Below are 22,389 nucleotides of genomic sequence, written 5' to 3' on the forward strand. Positions count from 1 at the left end.
TCTGCTTACTGTCGTAAGGGATGATCGAATCTATGCAGACATCTTATAGATGTTGCTCGGATTTGTTGGAAACTTTTTTGGTGAATTCTTTCACATCGAAGAGTTTCAAGAAGACTGTCAAAATGGGCGTTCTGTATGTACAAAATGGATTTCAAATAGCCCCACTAGTAAAAAAAATCGTTAAAACTTGAAAACAGAGTCAAATAAGAGATACGTTTATATTATGTACTTTTCGTTTATTGGTTCGATGGACTGTAGTCACCCCTAAACGTGTGTGTATGTACGTATGTATAGATTATATTCGAATGTTTAACCAAGCATGTGCAATTGAGGGAGGGGGCACTAACGGGGCGTTTATTTATGTAAAGTAATGCGACTTCCGGCAACCCTTGACATTCGTGTACCGACATGGCGGGGAATATTCATTGAAAACGGTCGATGCAATTTCGAAAACACTCATTACTAAGCAGCGACTAATACTTAATTATTCTATTGTCAGGTTCAGTGCTCGATTACTGAAACTGACGGAGTCGTTCTCTTGTATGGCGTGGATTACATTCAAACTTTTAAAAGCGGAAGTGTTCTATAGACAAGCAGAATGAATCATACCATACCCCATTCAAAGAATGCTTGGGTTGAATAGAGAATCAAATTGACAATACGTATGATTTGAAAACACGTACCTATGATGATTCAATAGTTCGTACGGGAATGATTGCGTTGCTCGACGTGGAAATTTTTTCTACGTACCTACGCACATTCTTAAATTAATAAGAGAAGCAGACGATTGTATTGTTGCAACTCTGTAAAGGAGAAATTTCTAATTTCCTATATCTTACTGTGGCTCGACAGAAAGACCGAACTGCGTGTTACGTTTGTATGGTACCTATTATTGTTCGGGACCGTTTTAGGATTGATTGTACCAGATCTATATACATATTCACTCTTGTAAAATGTTCTCCAGGGCTCAGTTTCAAGAGCTTCTTTATTTCAATAAGTATTTTTTTTCTTCTCGATCAATGATGCGCGTACTATGTTCGATCAAGATTGAAAACGCTACTTGTGTATATTCATCGAATTACTTTATCACCGTTCAATGGAACAGCTTTGTTAGTCTCATTGTTAATCTTTTGATTACATTGTCTTTTAAACTTCGACCACATTGTGTAATCTGTGAATTACAGAATGTCAGGGAAGGTACACCTTGATACCATCGAACGGTCGGGCCAACGAATTGAATCGATGAAATTTTCAAAGGTCATTTCGTACGAAGATCATTATGCAGATCACCTTCGGGAATATTCAAAAAAGCACCGAGTACCCTATGCATAGTGGGGATCCAGATTGTTATAAGAGGTCGTTGTTCGTTACGTTCGTTCTCCAGTCGCGCGAGTGATCTCGGTGTATCGATTATTACGGCGGTGACACTACTGTTTAAGATTACCTTTCAGGCACTGGGTTCATCCTCGACGGTGATAGTAGAGATTAACTGGAGAAAATCGGTATCAGGATTCAGGAGGAGTAAACGGCGCTTAAGGAAGCCACAGGATAGCCAATTTTGTTTGCGGCAAAAGGGAGGGGAAAGATGTCGTGCAATATTCGGAAAGCAATGTCAACGGAGGTGAATGACGTGTCAACGGAACCCGGGGAAGAGGTGGTGATCACCGGTGTTGCCGGTAGATACCCGGAATGCGAAAATATGAACAAACTGAGAGATAATCTGATGAATAAAGTAGATCTGATCACGGACAACTACGCTCGATGGAGATTAGGTGACTACTTGTGAGATCTGTGCAGCAGAGCTAAAAGGATGTTGAGTAACATTTCTATATTTGGACAGAACACCCGGAGATCCCTCGGGACGGCGGCAAACTCACCCGCTTGGAGAAGTTTGACGCGATTTTTTTCGGTGTCCATTACAAACAGGCTCATACGTTGGACCCTATGTGCAGAATGTTGTTGGAGCACGCATACGAAGCGATCATCGATGCTGGAATAAATCCCCGGCTACTACGAGGATCAAACACCGGGGTTATCATAGGATCCTGCATCAGCGAGGCGGAGAAGACTTGGTTCTATGAAAAATTACAGGTAAATGTCACACGGTGAACGCATATCGAAGATCGACAATCTAAGGGGTGACCTGCTTGTTAGCAGATAATAAATATTTGTTGATGTTATGTATGGTAAAATCGTTTTCCGTTTCCGTCGTTTAGGCGAACGGTTTCGGAATCACTGGATGCAGCAGAGCCATGTTGGCGAACAGGATCTCCTACTTTTTAGGACTACACGGTCCATCGTACGCGATAGATACAGCCTGCAGCTCGAGTTTGGTAGCATTCGATCAGGCTTATAGGCTGATACGAACGGGGGTGTGTGACCAGGTGATTGTTGGCGGCGCGAACCTATGCCTTCATCCCTACGTGTCGCTTCAATTCGCACGTCTTGGTACGACATGCGAACTTGTCACTTTTATCATAGATGCGATACGTACATAAATACATGTATGTATTATAGTTTCGTATCGTCTCGAAATTCAGGTGTTCTGTCCACGGACTGTCGTTCCAAGTCTTTCGATGCCAGAGCGAACGGTTATGTGAGGAGCGAGGCGGTCAGTGTGATCTTCATGCAAAAAGCGAAGGCTGCTAAAAGAATTTACGCAACGGTGGTCCACACGAAAACGAATTGCGACGGCTACAAAGAGCAAGGTATCACGTTCCCTGCGAGCGGGATCCAAAAGATGTTGCTGGAAAACTTTTACCAAGAGTGCAAACTCTCGCCCACTTGTCTCTCCTTTCTGGAGGCTCACGGTACCGGCACCAGCGTTGGTGATCCCGAGGAATTGACCGCCATTGACCAGGCCCTCTGCAAAGGTAGAAGCACACCCCTCAAGATCGGTTCCATCAAGTCCAATATGGGACATACAGAGCCGGCCAGTGGTCTTTGCTCGGTGGCCAAGGTGTGCTGCTTTCACAACCATTTTGGAAGGGATCACCCCATTATTTGCTACCGATAACCGATTTCTTACTCGGTTATACAATGGTGGAGATGAGACCTGAAAATTTTCGTTTCTTCAGGTGATAGTCGCAATGGAGAGTGGCCTGCTTCCACCAAATCTACACTTTCAGTCTCCTATGAACGGTATGAAATGTTTCGAAGAGGGAAAGGTTCAGGTGGTAACAGAACCAACTCCATGGAACGGTGGATACGTGGGAATAAACTCGTTCGGTTTTGGTGGCGTAAATGCTCACGTCTTATTGAAATCTTTCGCCAAAGAGAAGGTGAACAACGGGGCGCCTTCCGATCACTTGCCTAGGCTCGCAGCTGTGTCTGGTCGAACCAAAGCTGCTGTCGAGACCCTCTTGAATCACGTAAGATAAATGAATATTCTACACAAGATGGAGAATGATAGGCAATTATTTATTGATAATAATTCATTCTTCAGGTTGAAAGTATAGTACCAGTGGACGCGGAATACGTTCGACTGTTCCATGAAATTCATTCGGAAAATATCGCCGGTCACACGTTCAGGGGATACACCGTTGTTGGGTCGAACGTGTTCGAAAAACCACCTAGGGAGATTCAAGAATTCTCGGGCATGATAAGGCCCATTTGGTTTGTATTCTCTGGAATGGGATCGCAGTGGCCCGGCATGGGTACGTATCGAAACAAACATCTTTTTTCTCTCACTCTTCTATCACTCTTCTCTCGCTAGAAGATGAACTATTTATTATTTCATTATTTTACACCACAATACCCGATATATATACCAACTATTATACTAACTAAAAACAATTCGACATGCAACAGGTGAATCATTGATGAGGTTTCCAGTCTTCGTCGAAGCCATAAGAAAATGCGACGCTGCTTTGAAACCTTTTGGCGTGGATATCGTTCGTATCATCACGAACAAAGATAAAAGGACTTTTGATAACATTTTGAATTCGTTTGTTGGAATTGCCGCGATTCAGGTATGTATACATATTACGACGAGCCGTTGAAACCAGCCATTGCTAATTAATTCAGTCGAAAATAATAATCAGAATTGTCGCGACAGATTGGTCTGGTGGATCTGCTAACATCTGTGGGGATAGTACCCGACAACATAATCGGTCATTCCGTTGGAGAACTGGGTTGTGCTTACGCCGATGGATGCTTCACCGCCGAGCAAATGGTCCTGTCCGCTTATTCTCGAGGTCTAGCGTCCATCGAGACCGAAATGATTCACGGATCCATGGCGGCCGTTGGTCTGGGATACGAGGATATAAATGATCTGTGCCCACCGGATATAGAAGTGGCTTGCCACAATGGTCCGGACAGTTCCACCATCAGTGGCCCGGCAGAGTCTATGAAGAAGTTTGTCGCCGAGCTGCAGGTTCTTTATTTTCTCCATATTACGAATAACTATGAATAATGTTCAAACTAAATTCAGGCCTGCTTAATCTAAGCTAAAAGCTAAACGGTGGACCCGAAACCTTTCTAACCTTTCAGGCCAATAAGATCTTCGCGAAGGAAGTGCCGTGCAGTAACATTGCCTATCATAGCCGGTACATCGCGGCTGCGGGACCGAAACTTTTAACGTACCTGAAGAAAGTGATTCCAGAACCGAAAGCCCGAACTTCCAAGTGGTTGAGTACATCGGTGCCCCGCAATCAATGGTCCAGCCCGGAAGCACAGTTATCTTCCGCGGAATATCACACCAATAATCTCCTGAACTCGGTTTTGTTCGCGGAAACTAGTACGATGATCCCTAAAGACGCGATAACCATCGAGATCGCTCCGCACGGTCTTCTTCAGGCTATCCTAAAGAGATCATTGGACCCGAACGTGACAAACGTTCCGTTGACCCAACGGGGTCACAACGAAATTTATCCTCCAGTTCAGTTCCCTGTTAGTCGTAGCACACCAATGATCTCTCCGCATATAAAGTTAGTCGATACGAAACTTTCTCGTTATTGATTTTACGTATCATTTATGATACAGCAGAAATAAATGTAGTATACACTTACGCGGAACGTTGTTCTTTTTAGGTGGGAACATTCCGATGATTGGTTTGTACCGGTCTATACGCAGCGTCAAAGAATCACCACATCGGAACGAGTGCTCGACATCGTCCTGAAAGATGAGAACTACGAATACATGGCCCACCACGTGATCGACGGTAGAAACTTGGTCCCAGCTACGGGATATTTGATCCTAGTGTGGGAGACCATCAGTATGTTAGAGGGAAAGCTATACGACGAAGTACCCGTCGTGTTCGAGAATATCAAGTTCGAGCGTGCCACTACGATTCCCAAGGATGGCGGTGTCCGCTTAACCGTCATGATTCATAGAGGTGAAAACATCGGACTTTGAAAATTCTTCGAAACCTCCGTCATACCTCTATGCACCAGAATCGGAGACATTGAAATTTAATACGGTTCCAGGTTCCGGAACATTTGAAATATCCGAGGACACTACGACCGTAGTGACAGGACAGATCCGCAAGATAAACAATCCGTCACAAGAGATGATTCCGGCCAAGCTACTGCCAGAGATTGACGACGAAGAAGACTTGACAGTCACGGACATTTACAAAGAGCTTAAACTCCGTGGTTACGAGTACGCCGGAGTGTTTCGTGGACTGAAGAGCGCAACGATCAAGGGCACAAAGGGACACATAGCGTGGATGAAAAATTGGGCCGCTTTTATGGATAATATGTTGCAAATCAAATTATTGGGATTCGACACCAGAGCTCTTTATGTCCCTACAGCTATACGGAAGATAGTGATAGACATCAAGCGTCACAATGATAAGGTTCGAAACTTTACCGAGGAGACTATTGGTACGTTGTTACAATATAATATTTCAATATTTAATACATACATATACATAGATGATATGTATGTATGTCTCCTCCTCTCCTCTGTTGTACGTGTTATCCTGTAAAACTTTTCGTGTAAACGCAGCTTAACAATATTTTCATTTACTTGCAAACAATTTGTACGTATATAACACGGCAACCATATTACAGATCTACCGGTATACGTGTACAACGACTATGACGCTATAGTTTCGGGAGGTATAGAAATCCGAGGGCTACAAGCAAACGCCATTCAGCGACGGAAGATAATGGCAGTCCCGGTTCTAGAAGAGTATAAATTCGTAGCCCATCGCGACAAAGCGGAAGTCAGTCTCGAGGAAATGATCGTATTGTCTTCTCAAATAGCTCTGGAAAGTAATCTAATCACGAACCCGAAGATCATCGAATTGATCAATCACGAGGACAACCTACCCGCCGAGGAAGTGCTCGCGCCAACTTTCTTGAAGGTATTGGGAGACCAGCCAATGATTCGACCGAGCACGATACTTGCAGCAGATTCGGATCGATGCGAGAAATTCTCACTACCGGAAAACGTTACTGTGATAGAGCCGAACAAGTTGCCAGAGGACAGCTCTATCTTCATGGCAGTCGCCTATGATATTTTGACAAAGAAGAAGCAACACTTTCTGGATCAGCTTTTGCTTGCGACTGTTGACAACGGATTTATTCTGACTAGAGAGACTACAGTGAACGGCAGCACTTACAGGCACCTTCAGGGATATGAATTGAATGTTGTCCTAGAAAAAAGTTACAACGGTCAAACATTGTTGCTTCTAAAGAAGCAAGAGAAACCTCCTCAGAGGACAGAGGTCGTATACGTGAACAATGACGAGTTCAGCTGGCTGAACAAAGTGAAAGAAGTTCTGAAGAACGAAGAGGGAAAAAAAAGTAACGAACGAGACGTGAGAATGGTATTGGTTGCAGAAGGCGATCCGGAGAACGGTGCTTTAGGTATGGTCAAATGTTTAAGAAGAGAACCCAACGGCGAGATCGTCAAGACTGTAATTATACAAGACGAGAATGCTCCTAAGTTCTCGTTGAACGATCCGTTTTACGCTGAACAACTTGACATCGATATTGGTATTAATATTCTACGGCCAGGGAAAGTTTGGGGTACTTATAGACATCTACCCCTGCCAGCATTGAAACCTGTTGCGGTAACGAATGGCTACGCGAACATAAAGGTACGTTTATAACATATTAAATCGGTAGAATAATCTATTCTATACATATATGTATATATTATACCTACTACAATTCTTTGGCTAATCGATTAAACAGATCAGAGGCGATCTGAGTTCCCTTCAATGGGTAGAGGGTGCCATCGAACCTAATTCTAAAAACAAGGATAGGCTCATTAAAGTAGTCTATTCTTCCCTCAACTTCAGGGACGTGATGTTGGCTACTGGTAGATTGATGCCAGAAGCCATCGTGAAAAACAGAGAGTTCAACGAGTGTTTGATTGGATTCGAGTTTAGTGGAATAGACGCAAGTGGTCGTAGAGTAATGGGCTTCGCTGAAAGCAGGCAAGAAATATAACAATATTTCAAGAATATCTTGCAATCCCTTGTTCCGTTCAATCCAGCATATATTATATATTATATATTATATATTATATATTATATATTATATATAATATTGATATACATATTAATTATTTGTTTATTTATTTCAGGGCTATATCGAACATTGTTCTGTTAACGGATTACAATCTATTTACTGTGCCAGACGGGTGGTCGTTAGAAGACGCGGCAACAGTTCCAAGTGCATACTTGACCGTCTTCTATGCATTCTACTATTTCGGAAAGTTAAATAGGGGCGAGAAAGTTCTGATCCACTCTGGGAGTGGTGCTGTCGGCCAAGCTGCGATTAACGTAGCTCTCTCCGAGGGATGTGAAGTATTCACTACTGTGGGATCGCCGGAGAAAAGACGATTTATCAGGGAAACATTTCCAAGTATCGATGACGATCACATTGGTAATTCTCGAGACACCAGTTTCGAGCAAATGGTGATGACACATACCCACGGGATGGGAGTGGATATTGTCTTGAATTCGTTAGCGGAGGACAAGCTCCAGGCATCTGTACGCTGCTTAGGATACCACGGTCGTTTCCTGGAAATTGGTAAATTTGATTTGGCGGCGAATAATCATTTAGGGATGAACATCTTCTTGAAAGAAATCAGCTTCCACGGAGTCATGATGGACAATGTGATTAGTGGTTTTAATCCCATCGTCCAGAAAAAGATATATCATTTCCTTAAAGAATGTCTGGCCACTAAAACTATAAAGCCGTTGATGAGAAAATGTTTCGAGAAGCACGAACTAGAGACTGCTTTTAGGTACATGGCATCTGGAAAGCACATAGGAAAGGTAGGTACATACATACATACATACATGTATATACGTGTATTGTATGTATCATATGGAATTTTCGCTCGCAGATTCTAATCAAAGTGGGGGATGAGAAGGAACCTCTGATTCCACCGGTGCTCGCTTACCCAAGGTTCAACGCCAAACCAGACAAGAGTTACGTGATTGTAGGAGGTCTGGGTGGCTTGGGACTGGAGCTTATCGACTGGTTGGTACTTCGAGGTGCTAGGAACTTGGTGATTGTTTCTCGCAACGGCGTACAAACTGGTTATCAGCGAATGAGGATAGAAATCTGGAAGTCTTACAACGTAAAGGTACTAATAATCTCCGGTGTAGACGCATCGAAACCAGACGACTGCGAGTTCATTTTAAGATCCGCGGAAAACCACGCGCCAGTCGAAGGTATCTTCAATCTGGCTGCGTTATTGAAAGATTGCTTATGCGTGAATCAAACGGAAGAAACTTTCGCGGAAAGCATGAAACCGAAGGCTGGCATTACCAAGATGCTGGACTTGCTGTCGAGAAAAATCTGCCCAAAACTTCGCCACTTCGTGGTATTCTCTTCTATCTCGTGCGGAAGAGGAAGTCCTGGTCAAACCAATTACGGTATGGGCAACTCGGTGTTGGAAAGGATATGCGAGAGAAGAGTGCAGGAGGGTTTGCCGGGTATGGCGATAGAATGGGGAGCTGTGGGAGACGTTGGTTTGGCGGCTAAACTGCTGGAAGAGAGAAAACAGCTTGTAGTCGGTGGAACTTTGCAACAGAGGATATCCTCGTGTTTAGAGGAACTAAACACATTTCTATGCCAAAGCCGACCGATCGTGGCCAGCATGGTGGTAGCAGAAAAACGTCCTAGCGCCAGCGAGGCTAGCACTGTTCTTGAAGCAGTAATGGCCATTATGAGTATGTATTACACTTGGCTACTATGTATTTATGTTATTGTGTTATTATGAAATCCCGAAAAGTCGATCGATCTAACGGAACCGTTTTGCGGACACGTACGCACACACAGGTATAAAAGATCTGAAAACCGTCGGCCAGAACACTTCCTTGGCGGAACTCGGAATGGACTCCATGATGGCCGTGGAAATAAAACAAACACTGGAGCGAGACTTTGAAGTATTCCTGACTCCGCAGGATATACGGGTCTTAAACATAGGCAAGCTCGCAGAGATGTCCGCGAAAGATGTGAAAAAGCAGAAGAAGCATGTTGTAAATACAACGGTGAAAACGGAACAACTGACTGGAATGAAGCTGCTGATACGAACGTTTAATGTTTCGATACTAGATACAAATTATTGCGTGAAACTTCCGGTAAAATCTAGTGTTAAAAAAAACGAAATATTCCTTGTACCGGGCATTGAAGGAAATGCCACGATCTTCGCATCCCTGGTACCAAAACTAAAGACGCCAGCTAGCTGTTTACAGATGGGAGTATACGATACAGGGATCACTATAGAAGAGATGGCGGAACGTCTTTTACCTGTACGTACATAATTATCGGATCATATTACAGAAGCTGTTCTATACATATGGTATATTCTAGTTTATGTACACATTTTCGTATTTTAAACAAATCATTACAATTATTTTCTATCTCTTCAGTATATTCTCGAAAGAAGCAAACACCGAAGAGACTTCACGATCGTTGGATACTCGTATGGTTCATTGGTAGCAATCGAACTTGTGAGGAGACTAGAAGCTCACTCCTTTGTTGGTCACCTCATACTCATAGATGGATCACCTGATTACATGAATGCTATAGTAGCGCAACATCTTTGCACAACGACCGAAGCTAACTTACAAGACGACCTCCTAACCGGAATATTGTCTGTCACCGATACGACCTCCGTATCGCCGGAGGTAAGCCAGAGGCATTAGGAACTTTTATCAAATTTCCTGGATAACCGATAATATATATTTTCCAGTTTAAATCCGAGTTGAACAAGTGCACAAACTGGGAAGAAAAGCTAGAGACACTGGTCGAATATACACCCCCTGAAATACACAAACTTTATTCTCCTGACGCTCAGAAAGCAATTGCCACGTTCATTTACAAACGCGTACAGACGTTGGACAAGTATGACTATAATTCTTTACCACCACTCAGAACACCTATAACGTTATTGAAGCCAACATCGTCAAGTGTGCAAATGCCCGATGAAGATCGCGGATTGAAAAAGGTAACGCGCGTGTTATTACTTCGGGGAATTTCATTCTAGGAAACAAACAAATCTCGGAGTAACATGATTTACACAATGAAATTACTTTTGCAGTTAACGTATGGAAAGGTAACAATACACGAAGTAGAGGGTAACCACGCCACGATGTTGGAAAATAATAAAATCGCATTAGCGCTTAATGGCGAACCTGTGGATGATGTGCTAGCATTCAAAGAGGATCTAAATGTCATTAGTTCGGAAGTAGAACTACAAGGCAATAATGCCGGTTTCATGGGTATATCATGAGACATTCAGATAATTTCTTGATCATTTTTCTGTATTTTTCATCGATCATGAATAAATGAGAAATTCAATGTTGACGAAACATATTGTCATACTTTTATGCAAAATCGTCATTCATCGGTCAAACACTCGTGACAAATACACTCGGATAATAAAACAAATCAAATTGTACCCTAGTACAAGAATACATTGGACTAATTTATAACTTGTACACATCTAGTGTAATGAACAAAACCATCGCGATACAAATTATTCGTTTCTTTTTCTAGTGCACTGTAGTTTTTCATCCCATCGAATCGTGTAGTTCGCCCCCATATCGAACGAAAGTTATAGCACAAGAATTAGCAGCAGCAGCAGCAGCAGCAGCAGCAACAACAACAACAACAACAACAACAACAACAACAACAACAACACGTCTAACACAATAATTGTAATTACAATAATACCGAGCCTATATCATTACATTCGTCAACGAATGTCTTACTTATTCTTTTTCTCTCGTCGTATATAGTGTTACAAATCGTATTTAGTGTTGGAGGGAACCGGTTCATCTTACCCTTTTTGTAATTTTCATACATGTACTGTGTTTTTTACAATAATCGGAGATCTTATGCAACATAGTAAATACACCTTCACTTTGGATATAATATAATTCACTTAGTAAAAAGAAGGTTTCATACCTTCAATTAATTTATAATATTACACAAGTACGACATCATAGAATAAAAAATGTAAAGTGTGACATTTTTTCTTTTTTGTCTTTCTCATAATCTGTGTACAAGAGTAGAACACCGTGCCATATTCTCCATTTTCTTAACAGTACTTGTAAATATAAGAAGCAACGTCCTAACAAGACTACCTTCATAATTCCATTGGTTCAAACACGTGTGTATTACTTGACTGTAACGTCTGATTCAAGTCCGGAATTGCTTCATTATTATTATTGTTATTGTTGTTGTTGTTGTTATCAGACACGCCGGGAATCGGAGTCGGAGTGTCTCTTGACGGTAGAATATGAAGATGTTTGCTTGGTGGTTCCCAAAGAACTAGAGCCATGGAGGGCCTCTCCCTGAAATGGAAAAACTGTAAAGCTTTATCTTCTTTTGCAAAAACAATATTTTCAGTACTACAAGTCAACTACTATGCTTTGGAGATAATCACATAATACAGTATATACCATACGTTTATGAAAATAAATTTTCAAGCTTACAATTTAGACAACAATGAAGATGGAAGAATAGGCTCTGGCTGCAGTTTCTTGAGTTCATCCGAAAGAATCAATTTGGAATGCCGAGATTTTGTTTGATCTGAATCTACCGTATTTGTTGTACCCATATCTAGATCCATGTTCAGCTCTTTAGACAAAACTGATTGTGTATCAGCTGTTGATGTTGATGGTAAAGGGGACAATGATTGGTAATTGGGACTAATGTGCAAATCTTTAAAATGTGCTGCCATCTTTTCTTCTGTTATGAACTGCTTTGTTTGTCTCCTGTAATATTATCATAATAGATTACATATCGTATTAAAATATGATTGATGATAAAAATACAGATTGAGGTACTCACGTATCTACTACATCAGAAGCTTCAAGTTTCCTCTTCTGATGGTGGATTGGTTCCAAACTCGATCCACCTGTAAATCTCATTAATTCTGGTTGTTGTATCGATGGCACACTCCACGGTATCGATATTGGAGGCACCTGTGGTATTTGCATCCATGGAGCAGATAATTGGGAGACATTGTGCTGACCCATCATGTGTTGAAATATAGATGAAGGTGTGTGAAGATTTGCTCCTGCCATTGCATTCTAAACAACAAGAGAATGCATTTAATATCGCATAGACACAGTTATCGTATTAGATTGTGATATCAATGGTAATATCTGTCAAGCGAATCAATAGTAAATTCTGTTACAACAAAATATCTGGCCAAGAACCGGACCATAAGAATATTACGTGTAACTGGCAACTGCTTCAGGCAAACTTCCTTGTATAGACACCAAATGGAAACACATGAGATACTCCAGAAAAACAATACAATTTCCGTTATCTTTCTTTTTCCCGCTTTCTTTTAAATCACTACGTGAAATAGTAAATAGCTTACTGTCATTTGGAGCCACTGAGGACTTCGGAGGAACGTATATAATATATGTGCATATATATATATATATATATGTACTCTGGTCTTCGTGTATGTGCGCGGCAGCGAACAATACTTCCAACGGAATTTCAAAAACGCATTCACTAGTTCTCCAATATACACCGATTTTTGGCACAAATCTCGAGAAAAAGAGCAGATGTCCAATAAACACGTCTCGACCTGGAATACGAATCTTTCAACTGTATACCACACGCTAACCTCTGTAAGTCTGTTCGTCACAGTTTAATCGGGAAACAGGGCCTCCGATTAAACCGAGCGATACATAAATGCGTGCCAACAAGGATAGTCTGGAATATTCCCAATATGTTTGTCAATAATATCTTGACGCAATACACAGTTTTTGTTCGTTCCTACGGTTCCTACTTATGTATGTTTGGCACCGTGGAAGTTCCAGAACACACACATAAGTATCACTGCAATGAAATCGCGTGTATACACTCTAATTACAAAACCGATCACACAAACATCCATTAATTAAGATTCACCTGCTACCTGCTACTCGACTATTTAGGTTCATTTAGGTATAGGCGTACATGCGTATAAGTAGGTACAACGTACAACTTCTAAACCATTCTAAACTCCCAGAACTTACTTCAAGACGCAGACGTCACAGCGAAGAAAGACTTGCGCATGCGTCGCGGGGATTAACGCTTCTCAAAATATCTCGAATATTCTTGGTCCTTGATCAAACCTCTGGTCAAGCTAACTTAACTATCTGTTTCAACAGCTTTATACAAAAACTACAAATATGTATTATTGTGTATAAGTATATTATCCAAAAAAATTACAGAGAAACAATCACTTACACGTATTTTCTATTTAATCACTGCTCTTGAATAAATCCGTGAATTTGCACAACGAAACAATGCAGTCATTATTTGCAAAACATGAAATGCAACGCGGTTGTCACCGGGTCTCGTAATGCGCACCCCGTTTAGTTGCGTTTAGTTCATACTTGGACAGCTCTTACGGCATTATTTAGACCGCGTTTCTCTTGATCAAGCACTCGATTTGAAGCTTAAAGAACGTAAATTAATCCCCGTATATTGATAATAACAATAAGTGAATAGAACACTGTCAAAATCGCATTTAATCGCGGAATACCACTATTTTTTCGACCGGTGGCGCCACCCGTGGAAAATCGCTCAAACTGTTAGCCAAATCCTACCGACAGGTGAGTGAAAATTCCTAATGATGGAAAAATGCGAATATCTCAGTAATTAAGCGATCAAAGTTAACGTTGCTAGTCTTAAATTATTCCCCATGATTCAATGCGTCGACTGAATGCAGCGGAAGCCCATAATTGAGGAATTATTTCTACCAATGATGATATGTTGCTTATGCAGTGTTGACAGAAATAATTCTTCCGTTTATGGGATTCTGCAGTATTGGATCCATGCATTAAATCGTCAGGAACAATTTGAGACTAACGACGTTTATTTTGAGAGCTTAATTACTAAGATATTCGCATTTTTGCATCATTAAGAATTTTCACTCACCTGTCGGTATGATTTGGCCAACAGTTTGAGCGATATTCCACGGGTGGAGCCACCGGTTAAAAAAATAGTGGTATTCCACGTTTAAATGCGATTTTAACAATGTTCTGGTCGTTTATTGTTATTGCGAATGACAGGGGATTAATCTACGTTCTTTAAGCTACAAATCGAATGCTTGGTCAAGACGAAAGCTGTCAGTATAACGTTGTAAGAGTTGTCGAAAGTGAACTAAACTGGATATGCATGACGTGATACAGAGTCATCCGTTGCAAACAATTGAGATTTTAACAATGTTCTTGTAATTACTGGTTCCCAGCCGCTAAAGGGTAATAATCTACGTTCTTGAAACTTCGAATGTAATGTGTCACGAAGAAAAATGATGGCCGTTCAGCGGTGTAAATGCGATTCAAACCTGTTGTAATTATGGTTGCCGCTTCATAAGGGGTCAACGTTAAAACAGACGTAAATAATTTTACTTATCCTGGGATTCTGCAGTATTTAGTCCATGCATTAAGTCATCAGGAATAATTTGAAACTAACGACGTTCATTTTGAAGGCTTAATTACTGAGATATTCGCATTTTTCCATCACTAGGAATTTTCACTCACCTGTCGGTATGATTTGGCTAACAGTTTGAGCGATTTTCCACGGGTGGCGCCACCGGTTAAAAATATAGTGATATTCCGCGTTTAAATGCGATTTTGACACTGTTCTGGACGTTTATTGTTATTGTCAATGACAGGGGATTAATTTATGTTCTTTAAGCTACAAATCGAATGCTTGGTCAAGGCGAAAGTTGTCCGTATAATGCGGTAAGTGCTATCTAAAGATGAACTAAACGGGAAGCACATGACCGGAGTCAATGACAATTGTTGCAAACAATTGTGATTTTAATAATGTTTTTTCATTATTGGTATTCAACCAGTAAAGTATATTGATCTACGGTCTTTTAAGCTTCAAATGCAGTACTTGGTCAAGACGGAAGCTGTTCGTGTAACCACCGACGAGTGTATAAGAATTCTTATTTATGTATTATGTCTTTAGATTGAGTTTGAAGTCTTGCTTAGTTTCGCCGCTAGATAGTACCACCAGTCACTGTCGTGAAGGTCCGTAGGGGTCACTCGACCCCAGGGCAGTCTTACTTCTGCCGTGTTCTTGATCGGAGACTTTTCTTCCGTGGCAGAGATGAAGGTGACGAAATAATGAGCTCAATCGTCAGCGTGGTTTAAATGAAATAATACTATATTGCGCTACTGCGCACATGTACATTGCCCAGCAGCCCGCACAGCTCTCACCATGGTCTCTAACGTCTCTCATGGTTTCTCATTGTCAAAAGTCTCAGAACAACTCAGATGAACAGAAAGTATAAATAAAAGGTGCAAGTAAAAGGAAATTAATATGTTAATTTAGTTTTTTTGGAAGATTTTTATTTTAAATTGAGTAAAGAGGTAATCAAGGAAAAAGCAACATCTATATTTCGTGATTTGACTGCGGATGATCCGGAACCAGAGACGACTGAGATTGAAAGTCTCTGCATGAATTGTGGGAAAAATGTAATGTATCCAAGGTTTAGAACATTCTTTTTCATGTTTTCTAACTAATACTTTGCTTTATGAATATAGGGTATTACTAGATTACTCTTGACAAAAATTCCACATTATAAGGATATTGTGATAATGTCTTTTGATTGCGAACATTGTGGTTACCAGAATAACGAGATACAAAACAGTGGAAAAATCCAAGATAAAGGGATAAGAATAACATTGCAAGTCACATCACCCAGGGACTTGAATCGTCAAGTTGTTAAATCTGATTACACATGTGCGAGAATTCCATCTTTGGATTTTGAAATCCCATCTAGATCACAGAAAGGAGAAATTACAACAGTCGAAGGTATATTAGAAAGAACCATTGCTGGTTTAGAGCAAGATCAACCAGATAGAAGAGAAAACTATCCAGATGCAGCTGCTCAGATTGATCAGTTCGTTGAGAAACTGAGAAGCCTGAAATTATTGAAAGCACCTTTTACCATTATATTCGAGGACATATCAGGGGAGTCTTATATTGAGAATCCAAATGCACCACTAAAGGACGAAGGATGCACTGTAATGAAATTTAAGAGAACAACAGAGCAAGATCATGTTCTGGGGATATACACTGAAAAATTGGACAATGTTTTATTGAAACCTATAAAAGAAGGAGAATACACGTTGGAGGATATTGAAGGTGAAGTTCTTTCGTTTAGAACAAATTGTCCAGAATGCAATTGTCCTTGTGAGACTAACATGAAGATGACCAGTATCCTTTATTTAATTTATCCATATGGTTATATGTAGATGTTTTATTTAACTGTTTATCTTAATTGTCCTTAATTTATTTCATAGATATTCCACACTTTAAGGAAGTGGTAATTATGGCAACAGTCTGTGAATCTTGTGGTCACCGAACAAATGAAGTTAAAAGTGGGGCAGGCATTGAACCTGAAGGGGTGAAGATAGAAGTTTCGGTTTCAGGAAGAGAAGACTTTAGTCGTGACTTACTGAAGTCAGAAACATGTTATATGGAAGTACCAGAATTAAACCTGGAGGTTGGACCGACCGCTTTAGGTGGACGCTTCACTACGATTGAAGGCATCTTAATGGCAGTCAAAGATCAGTTATCGTCGTCAACGGCATTCACCGGTGACAGTAGCGATCCGGAAACTGTAAAAAGAATGGAAACTTTTATATTCCATTTGAATGAGGTCTTGGAAGGAAAAGAAAAAATAACGTTGGTGTTGGATGATCCAGCCGGTAATAGCTACGTACAGAGTTTGACGGGCGACGGGCTTGACAGTGGTCTAAAGATTACCAGATATGAGAGAAATTTTGAACAGAATGAAGAACTTGGTTTGAATGATATGAAAGTTGAGAACTACTAATCATTTGTTATGCAGATTTATACATGTGTCAATGATAATATTATCTGTAATTTATGTATTATAATGAAAGAAGAAGAAGAATGTACTATAAATGTATATTGTACCATGTAAATATACAGTTTGCAATCTTACTGGAAAAGTTTTAACGAAACTCAAAGTTATTTTACTCATCCAGAATTACACTATGATTGAATTTAAAGTGTTTGTATTCGCAAATATTTAAACGATCGGTATAGCGTCTAGTTTTTTTAATTTGGGAAGCCTTTTAGTGGCTTGACTTCTCCAAAACTCCATGTCCATATTTTCGCAGATAGGATTGTTAATGAACAATAGGTCCTCAAGATGGGGTATTTCTTGCAAGCGATTGAATTCAGCCCAGTCTTTCACCAAATTGTTAGACATATAAAGTACTTTGAGGGCCTTAAGGACATTGACACCCTTTATCTTCTCAATCTGATTGTAAGATATCCATAGCTCTTCTAAATGTTCCCCTACTGCTTCCAGACCAGAGAATGTTTTAATATTGTTTCTACCCAAAGATAAAATCCTCAAATTCTTCAAGGAATTAATACCACTGATCTTCTCTATCATGTTCGTGGAAAGCGATAATTTCCTAAAACCCAATAAATCTGTAATGTCTGTATTAGTAAAGGTATCTTATAGCGAATAATTATGTACTGACTGTACGGCCGTTAACGCTGCCAAGTTGTTATCCATTTTCTCAATAGGAGGCCACTGAAAAGACAAACTGATTTCTGTCTGTTCACTGGCTGTTAAGCCCGTTTTCTCTTCCCATCGTTGGATGGCCTCTTTGCAGCTTGTTGCTTTAGCCTGTGCATTGTATCGTGCATAAAATAAAAATGACAAAAATTAAATGGAAAATTATTCTCCGGTTACAGGATAATAGATACCATAAGATAAGCGATGGAAGTAACGAAACGTAGATGTCAGAACGAGAAAAACATGTATGTAATTAACTGGTATCGCATTGTAGGATTACAAACAACAACTAATCACGACCACGATAACCAACCGTGAACTTCATAGTATGCGGAAATTTCGGGAAAGACATTGTTCCTTACCTCAAAAAAAATAATACCTACTATGTCATTTTCACTAACGTGTACTATTGTTATATTTTTCGGTTCAAAGTCACTGTCACGAGTTACAATTACCAATAAAACATGTGTTTGGTAACATTAACTGTGATCTTGTATTCGTCATTGAATCTATTCGATAATGAATTCCAACGACAAAATTGACATCGATCAACCATTGTGGGACCAATCTACGTATATTGGTAGATGGAAACACTATGCTTTTATCACTGATTGTCGTACTGTGATCGTGCCTAGAGAAAAATTACTGACGGCGAAACAACTCTGCGAGGACTACAGGTAACTGAACCGCAACTTGGAAACGCTGCGTTAAAATTTAAACTCGATTCTGGATATCATTTAGAAATGATACAGTACCTCCTGGTACTGCCATGAAGGATATCATATACGCAAAAAAACTCAAAGACAGTGCGTTCCATCCGGACAATGGTCAACTGATGCACGTACTTGGTAGAATGTCCTTTCAATTACCCTCTTCTGTCACGATTACGACAATGATGCTGACGTTTTACAAGTAAATCGTCCGAAACCTCTTTGATAAAAAGAAGCAACTGTTTTTCCACTCATTGTGCGTATACATTTATTAGGAGTGCAACCGCCATCGTGCTGTGTCAAATAATTAACCAGACGCACAATGCTCTTCTGAATTACACCAACAGAAATGCAATGACCGACAACGATTTTGCTGATAAAAACTCGGTTAAAACGGCATTCTTGTGTGCAGTATCAGCAAGTTCCGCAGTAGTTGTTGGATGTGAAAAGATCCTGCATCAAAGAGGGCCGATTACTTCAGTCAGTTCGTTATAACGTATCTTTTTTTCTTGTTCCTTTTACATTTTATTCCTTCTCTTTTTTTCTTTCAGAGATGTGTACCGTTTCTCGTAGTTGCAACAGGTGATGTAACAAATCTGCCGCTTATGCGTCAAAGAGAAATAATGATGGATACGCCGCTATTTATCGAAGATGCAATAGAGCCTATTATAAACTCTAAAGTAGCAGCGGTAAAGGCTATTTCTGAATGCGTTCTCACGAGGATAGCGTTGGCTGTGCCATGCCTGCTTTTTATTCCAATGATCACACAAGCAATCAAGCCATACTGTTTTTATCAGCGTGGGCAGTGGATGATATACCCGATCGAGATTACTTTTGCGTAGTTGGGTAATTTCCATCTTTACCAACCTCAGTTTCCTATTCACAACTGATTTGCTGTTTACCATGATCTATATTTGTATACAGCTACTTGCTCGGGATTCCTTCGTCCCTTGCGCTCTTCCCTCGGTATAGGTAAGCAATAGCATGTATTTTTCTTTTGGATATGAAAGTTTTTAAGGATAATACTCCTGAATTGTTCAGATTAATGAGTCCAGAATTATTGAAGATACATAAACCAGAGTATATGGAATTTCGAGAAAAAGTCAAGCAAGACGTGGATAAAGTCTATTATTATAAGTGATTGTAATGCAATAACTGAAATATTAATTACTGTGACGTGTACGCACGATGTTTATAGTGAGAAAATATATGTACTTAAGTAAAAAGTTTCAATGTCGAAAAGATGATAAATTGAATGGAATCAAATCAGTGGACTATATCTAGATTCTTCTTTTTTTTTTCATTTTTATAGGTATAGGTCCAGGCATTTTGAATACTGTGCTGCAGGAAAATAATATAAATTATTTCCCAATATCGATATTATAAATAACTACTATAGAATTATTTTTTTAGTTTCATTGAAATACTTACTGACAAGTTGTGCATATTGGGCTGAATTTACAGAATACTGTAAGAAGAAAAAAACATCATCAATCTACTAAACGGAACTGCTTGCATACCAATGTAATGTTTACACATTTTTGTTTAATTTTTCTTACTTGACAAACATATAGAGCATACATAGCCAATGTCTATTAGCTCCTGATGACAAAAACATGCTGCACGATAATCTACTTCCATGGGAGGAGGTAGTACTAGCTTTGATCTAACATTCGGATCTGGTAGAAATATCCACTGAACAGACAATCGTTGAGTTCTGATTTATGCAAACTGTACATAAAATGGAAATAATAAGTGTAACGTTTCTCTTACTAATAAATATTGCAATAATCCGCTCAATTGAGGAACTGTTAAATAGTTTCCACCAGTTATATCACAGCCTTGTTGAAGTAAAGTCAATTCTTGGTCTAAACTGCAGACATCCAATATTATCCCCTAAATATTTAAACAAAAACCTCTTTGACACACTTCTAAATGTCGAAAACATACACATTAATCCAAGATTACAAACCATTCTATGAGCAGTGAAAAATATATTCATGTAATTCATATATTGAGTAACCGAGTCATTACTAGCTGTGATAACAAGAATTCTTGAATATAATTTTTCACCAGCAGCCTTTTCTCTTTCTAATCTTCTAACATAACAGAGTGCCATTGTTAGTGCCCCGGATATCAGGCTTTCCCCATTTAATGGCTTATCCTTAGAAATTTTGCTGATAACTTGTTGCAATTGTTGTCTAACTGTACGCTCGACCATTGTGAATTTTTCATACTGTCCATCAATTTGCCGAATCTCAGAAGGTTTCTCACAAGGATACAAAAATTTCCCCCCATGACTATGACAAGCTAACATAGCTAGCTGATTCTTGGATGACTGCATTAAATGTGCATTGGCAAAGACAATAGTGGAGTCTAAACATTGTGTTAATATTTTTGTTTCTTGTTTCACTATTCTTTGTACTGGATTCACATCCAGTACAATTATCAACAGGCTTGTTTCTATTTCTGAGAACAAAGAAAGCAATTTTAGATATTAATATTCATCGAAAATCATTGTAGGTTGGAGGTTAAGCAACTCTAGATTACCAGTTGTCATTTTTAATCAATTGAATTGATGCAATTTATTATTACACTTAACGATTACTACCGCTGTTTTGGGAAATACATCTTTTTTAATGATTTACATTAATTGACTTAATTGTTCGATATATTGGAGTATACTAGTATATATGTATGTACATACAAGCGTATTTATATATTTACATGTACACACACTCGACCTGACTGGACCATACCGCGCCGCAACACCACAAACAACTTGTACGTGTACGGCATTGTACGGCGGGTTCTTTTGACGTACTGAAAACAAGATTTACCATTTTTATCTCACTCGTGGCAAGGATTAAAGATGCTGAACAAAAAACCACAGACGTACTTAAATAATACATGATAATTTCGATGTACATTTATTTTGAATTGAAAAAAATAAAGAAAGTAAAGTACGAGGGTACCTACTCTACATATGTATAGATAAATGCAAAGTGTAAATAAGTATACATAAGTATGTATACTTCTTATATACAATGTATATACTTGCACAAGAATCAATACCTACAAACAAAACTGAAACAGAAATTCTACTACAAGTAGAGATGGCGTGCAAAATCACTAACGGTGATTTATCACAGTGATCGCCGAATCACGATCACGATCGTGATTTAACTTCATTCACAACCGTGATTGCGATTTTTTTATCTTGAGTGAATTTGCTCACTGCAATCGTAAGTCATTAATCTTTAAACGGAAAAACGTATTCAATATGATTTTACGATGAATTACATTACTGTGTTTGTAAAAATCAGTAGAAAAAAACAAGAAATTCTAAAAAAATGATTTGCTAGGTAACATGTAGATTATAATTTATAATCATTAATTTATTCATTATTCTTCATTGTTTCTACTTATTCCTTCACTTTATACGATATAACCCTAATTTTTGTTTTGATGTCGTTAATGTGAAATATACAAATTATGTATCGCGTGTAAAGAACTGTTAGGTTTCTCCACCAATAAGAAACGATCACGGGAAATCACGAATCACTGTGAAGAATCATCGTGATTGGGAACGAACGTGATCGAATGACGAGTGATTCACAAGTAGCAGTTCGCGCCATCTCTGACTACAAGTATACAGGTATCGTATTATATGTACGTA

General features: G+C 39.4%; 6 protein-coding genes across 8 annotated transcripts; 3 read left to right on the forward strand and 3 right to left on the reverse strand.

Moving 5' to 3' along the window:
* The first annotated feature begins 1,393 nt into the window (after positions 1-1,393).
* On the forward strand, positions 1,394-11,502 carry LOC107190781 (fatty acid synthase-like). Its single transcript, XM_015579657.1, has 19 exons — positions 1,394-1,772; positions 1,841-2,091; positions 2,217-2,448; positions 2,541-2,959; positions 3,078-3,371; positions 3,446-3,656; positions 3,811-3,971; positions 4,058-4,375; positions 4,492-4,928; positions 5,031-5,335; positions 5,427-5,825; positions 6,015-7,048; positions 7,146-7,390; positions 7,540-8,236; positions 8,308-9,139; positions 9,249-9,721; positions 9,842-10,099; positions 10,165-10,419; positions 10,513-11,502. The coding sequence occupies exons 1-19, from the start codon at positions 1,586-1,588 to the stop codon at positions 10,702-10,704; spliced, it is 7,200 nt and encodes a 2,399-aa protein (XP_015435143.1). The 5' UTR covers positions 1,394-1,585; the 3' UTR covers positions 10,705-11,502.
* On the reverse strand, positions 11,503-13,415 carry LOC107190780 (ras guanine nucleotide exchange factor Y-like). Of its 3 annotated transcripts, XM_015579653.1 has the most exons (5): positions 13,350-13,415; positions 12,808-13,277; positions 12,270-12,511; positions 11,912-12,193; positions 11,503-11,770 (listed from the first exon to the last, which is right to left on the reverse strand). In XM_015579653.1, exons 2-5 carry the CDS (start codon positions 12,811-12,813, stop codon positions 11,563-11,565), a joined length of 738 nt encoding a protein of 245 aa, XP_015435139.1. In that variant the 5' UTR covers positions 12,814-13,277; positions 13,350-13,415; the 3' UTR covers positions 11,503-11,562. The 3 variants fall into 3 exon arrangements, with proteins under 3 accessions (XP_015435139.1, XP_015435140.1, XP_015435141.1); XM_015579654.1 differs by having other exon boundaries at positions 13,063-13,373; XM_015579655.1 differs by lacking the exons at positions 12,808-13,277; positions 13,350-13,415 and adding an exon at positions 12,660-12,721.
* Positions 13,416-15,167: 1,752 nt separating this feature from the next.
* LOC107190733 (zinc finger protein ZPR1) lies at positions 15,168-17,350 on the forward strand. The gene is made up of 5 exons (XM_015579600.1): positions 15,168-15,172; positions 15,405-15,466; positions 15,783-15,913; positions 15,983-16,658; positions 16,745-17,350. The coding sequence occupies exons 1-5, from the start codon at positions 15,168-15,170 to the stop codon at positions 17,278-17,280; spliced, it is 1,410 nt and encodes a 469-aa protein (XP_015435086.1). The 3' UTR covers positions 17,281-17,350.
* A 137-nt stretch (positions 17,351-17,487) lies between these two features.
* LOC107190734 (dynein light chain 1, axonemal-like) lies at positions 17,488-18,144 on the reverse strand (the record flags this gene model as incomplete). Its single annotated transcript, XM_015579601.1, has 2 exons — positions 17,488-17,893; positions 17,963-18,144. Coding segments are annotated over 2 exons (576 nt in total), but the record flags the coding sequence as incomplete, so codon positions are not given.
* Positions 18,145-18,519: 375 nt separating this feature from the next.
* On the forward strand, positions 18,520-19,621 carry LOC107190735 (sideroflexin-2-like). The gene is given in 4 exon segments (XM_015579602.1): positions 18,520-18,677; positions 18,742-18,912; positions 18,986-19,180; positions 19,183-19,621. Coding segments are annotated over 4 exon segments (894 nt in total). The 3' UTR covers positions 19,553-19,621.
* Positions 19,622-20,137: 516 nt separating this feature from the next.
* On the reverse strand, positions 20,138-21,470 carry LOC107190736 (general transcription factor IIH subunit 3). Its single transcript, XM_015579603.1, has 5 exons — positions 21,261-21,470; positions 20,683-21,179; positions 20,484-20,606; positions 20,270-20,405; positions 20,138-20,178 (listed from the first exon to the last, which is right to left on the reverse strand). Exons 1-5 carry the CDS (start codon positions 21,268-21,270, stop codon positions 20,138-20,140), a joined length of 807 nt encoding a protein of 268 aa, XP_015435089.1. The 5' UTR covers positions 21,271-21,470.
* Between the last annotated feature and the right edge of the window lie 919 nt (positions 21,471-22,389).

Source organism: Dufourea novaeangliae, unplaced genomic scaffold, assembly GCF_001272555.1.
Source record: "Dufourea novaeangliae isolate 0120121106 unplaced genomic scaffold, ASM127255v1 scaffold196, whole genome shotgun sequence".
NCBI lineage: Eukaryota > Metazoa > Arthropoda > Insecta > Hymenoptera > Halictidae > Dufourea > Dufourea novaeangliae.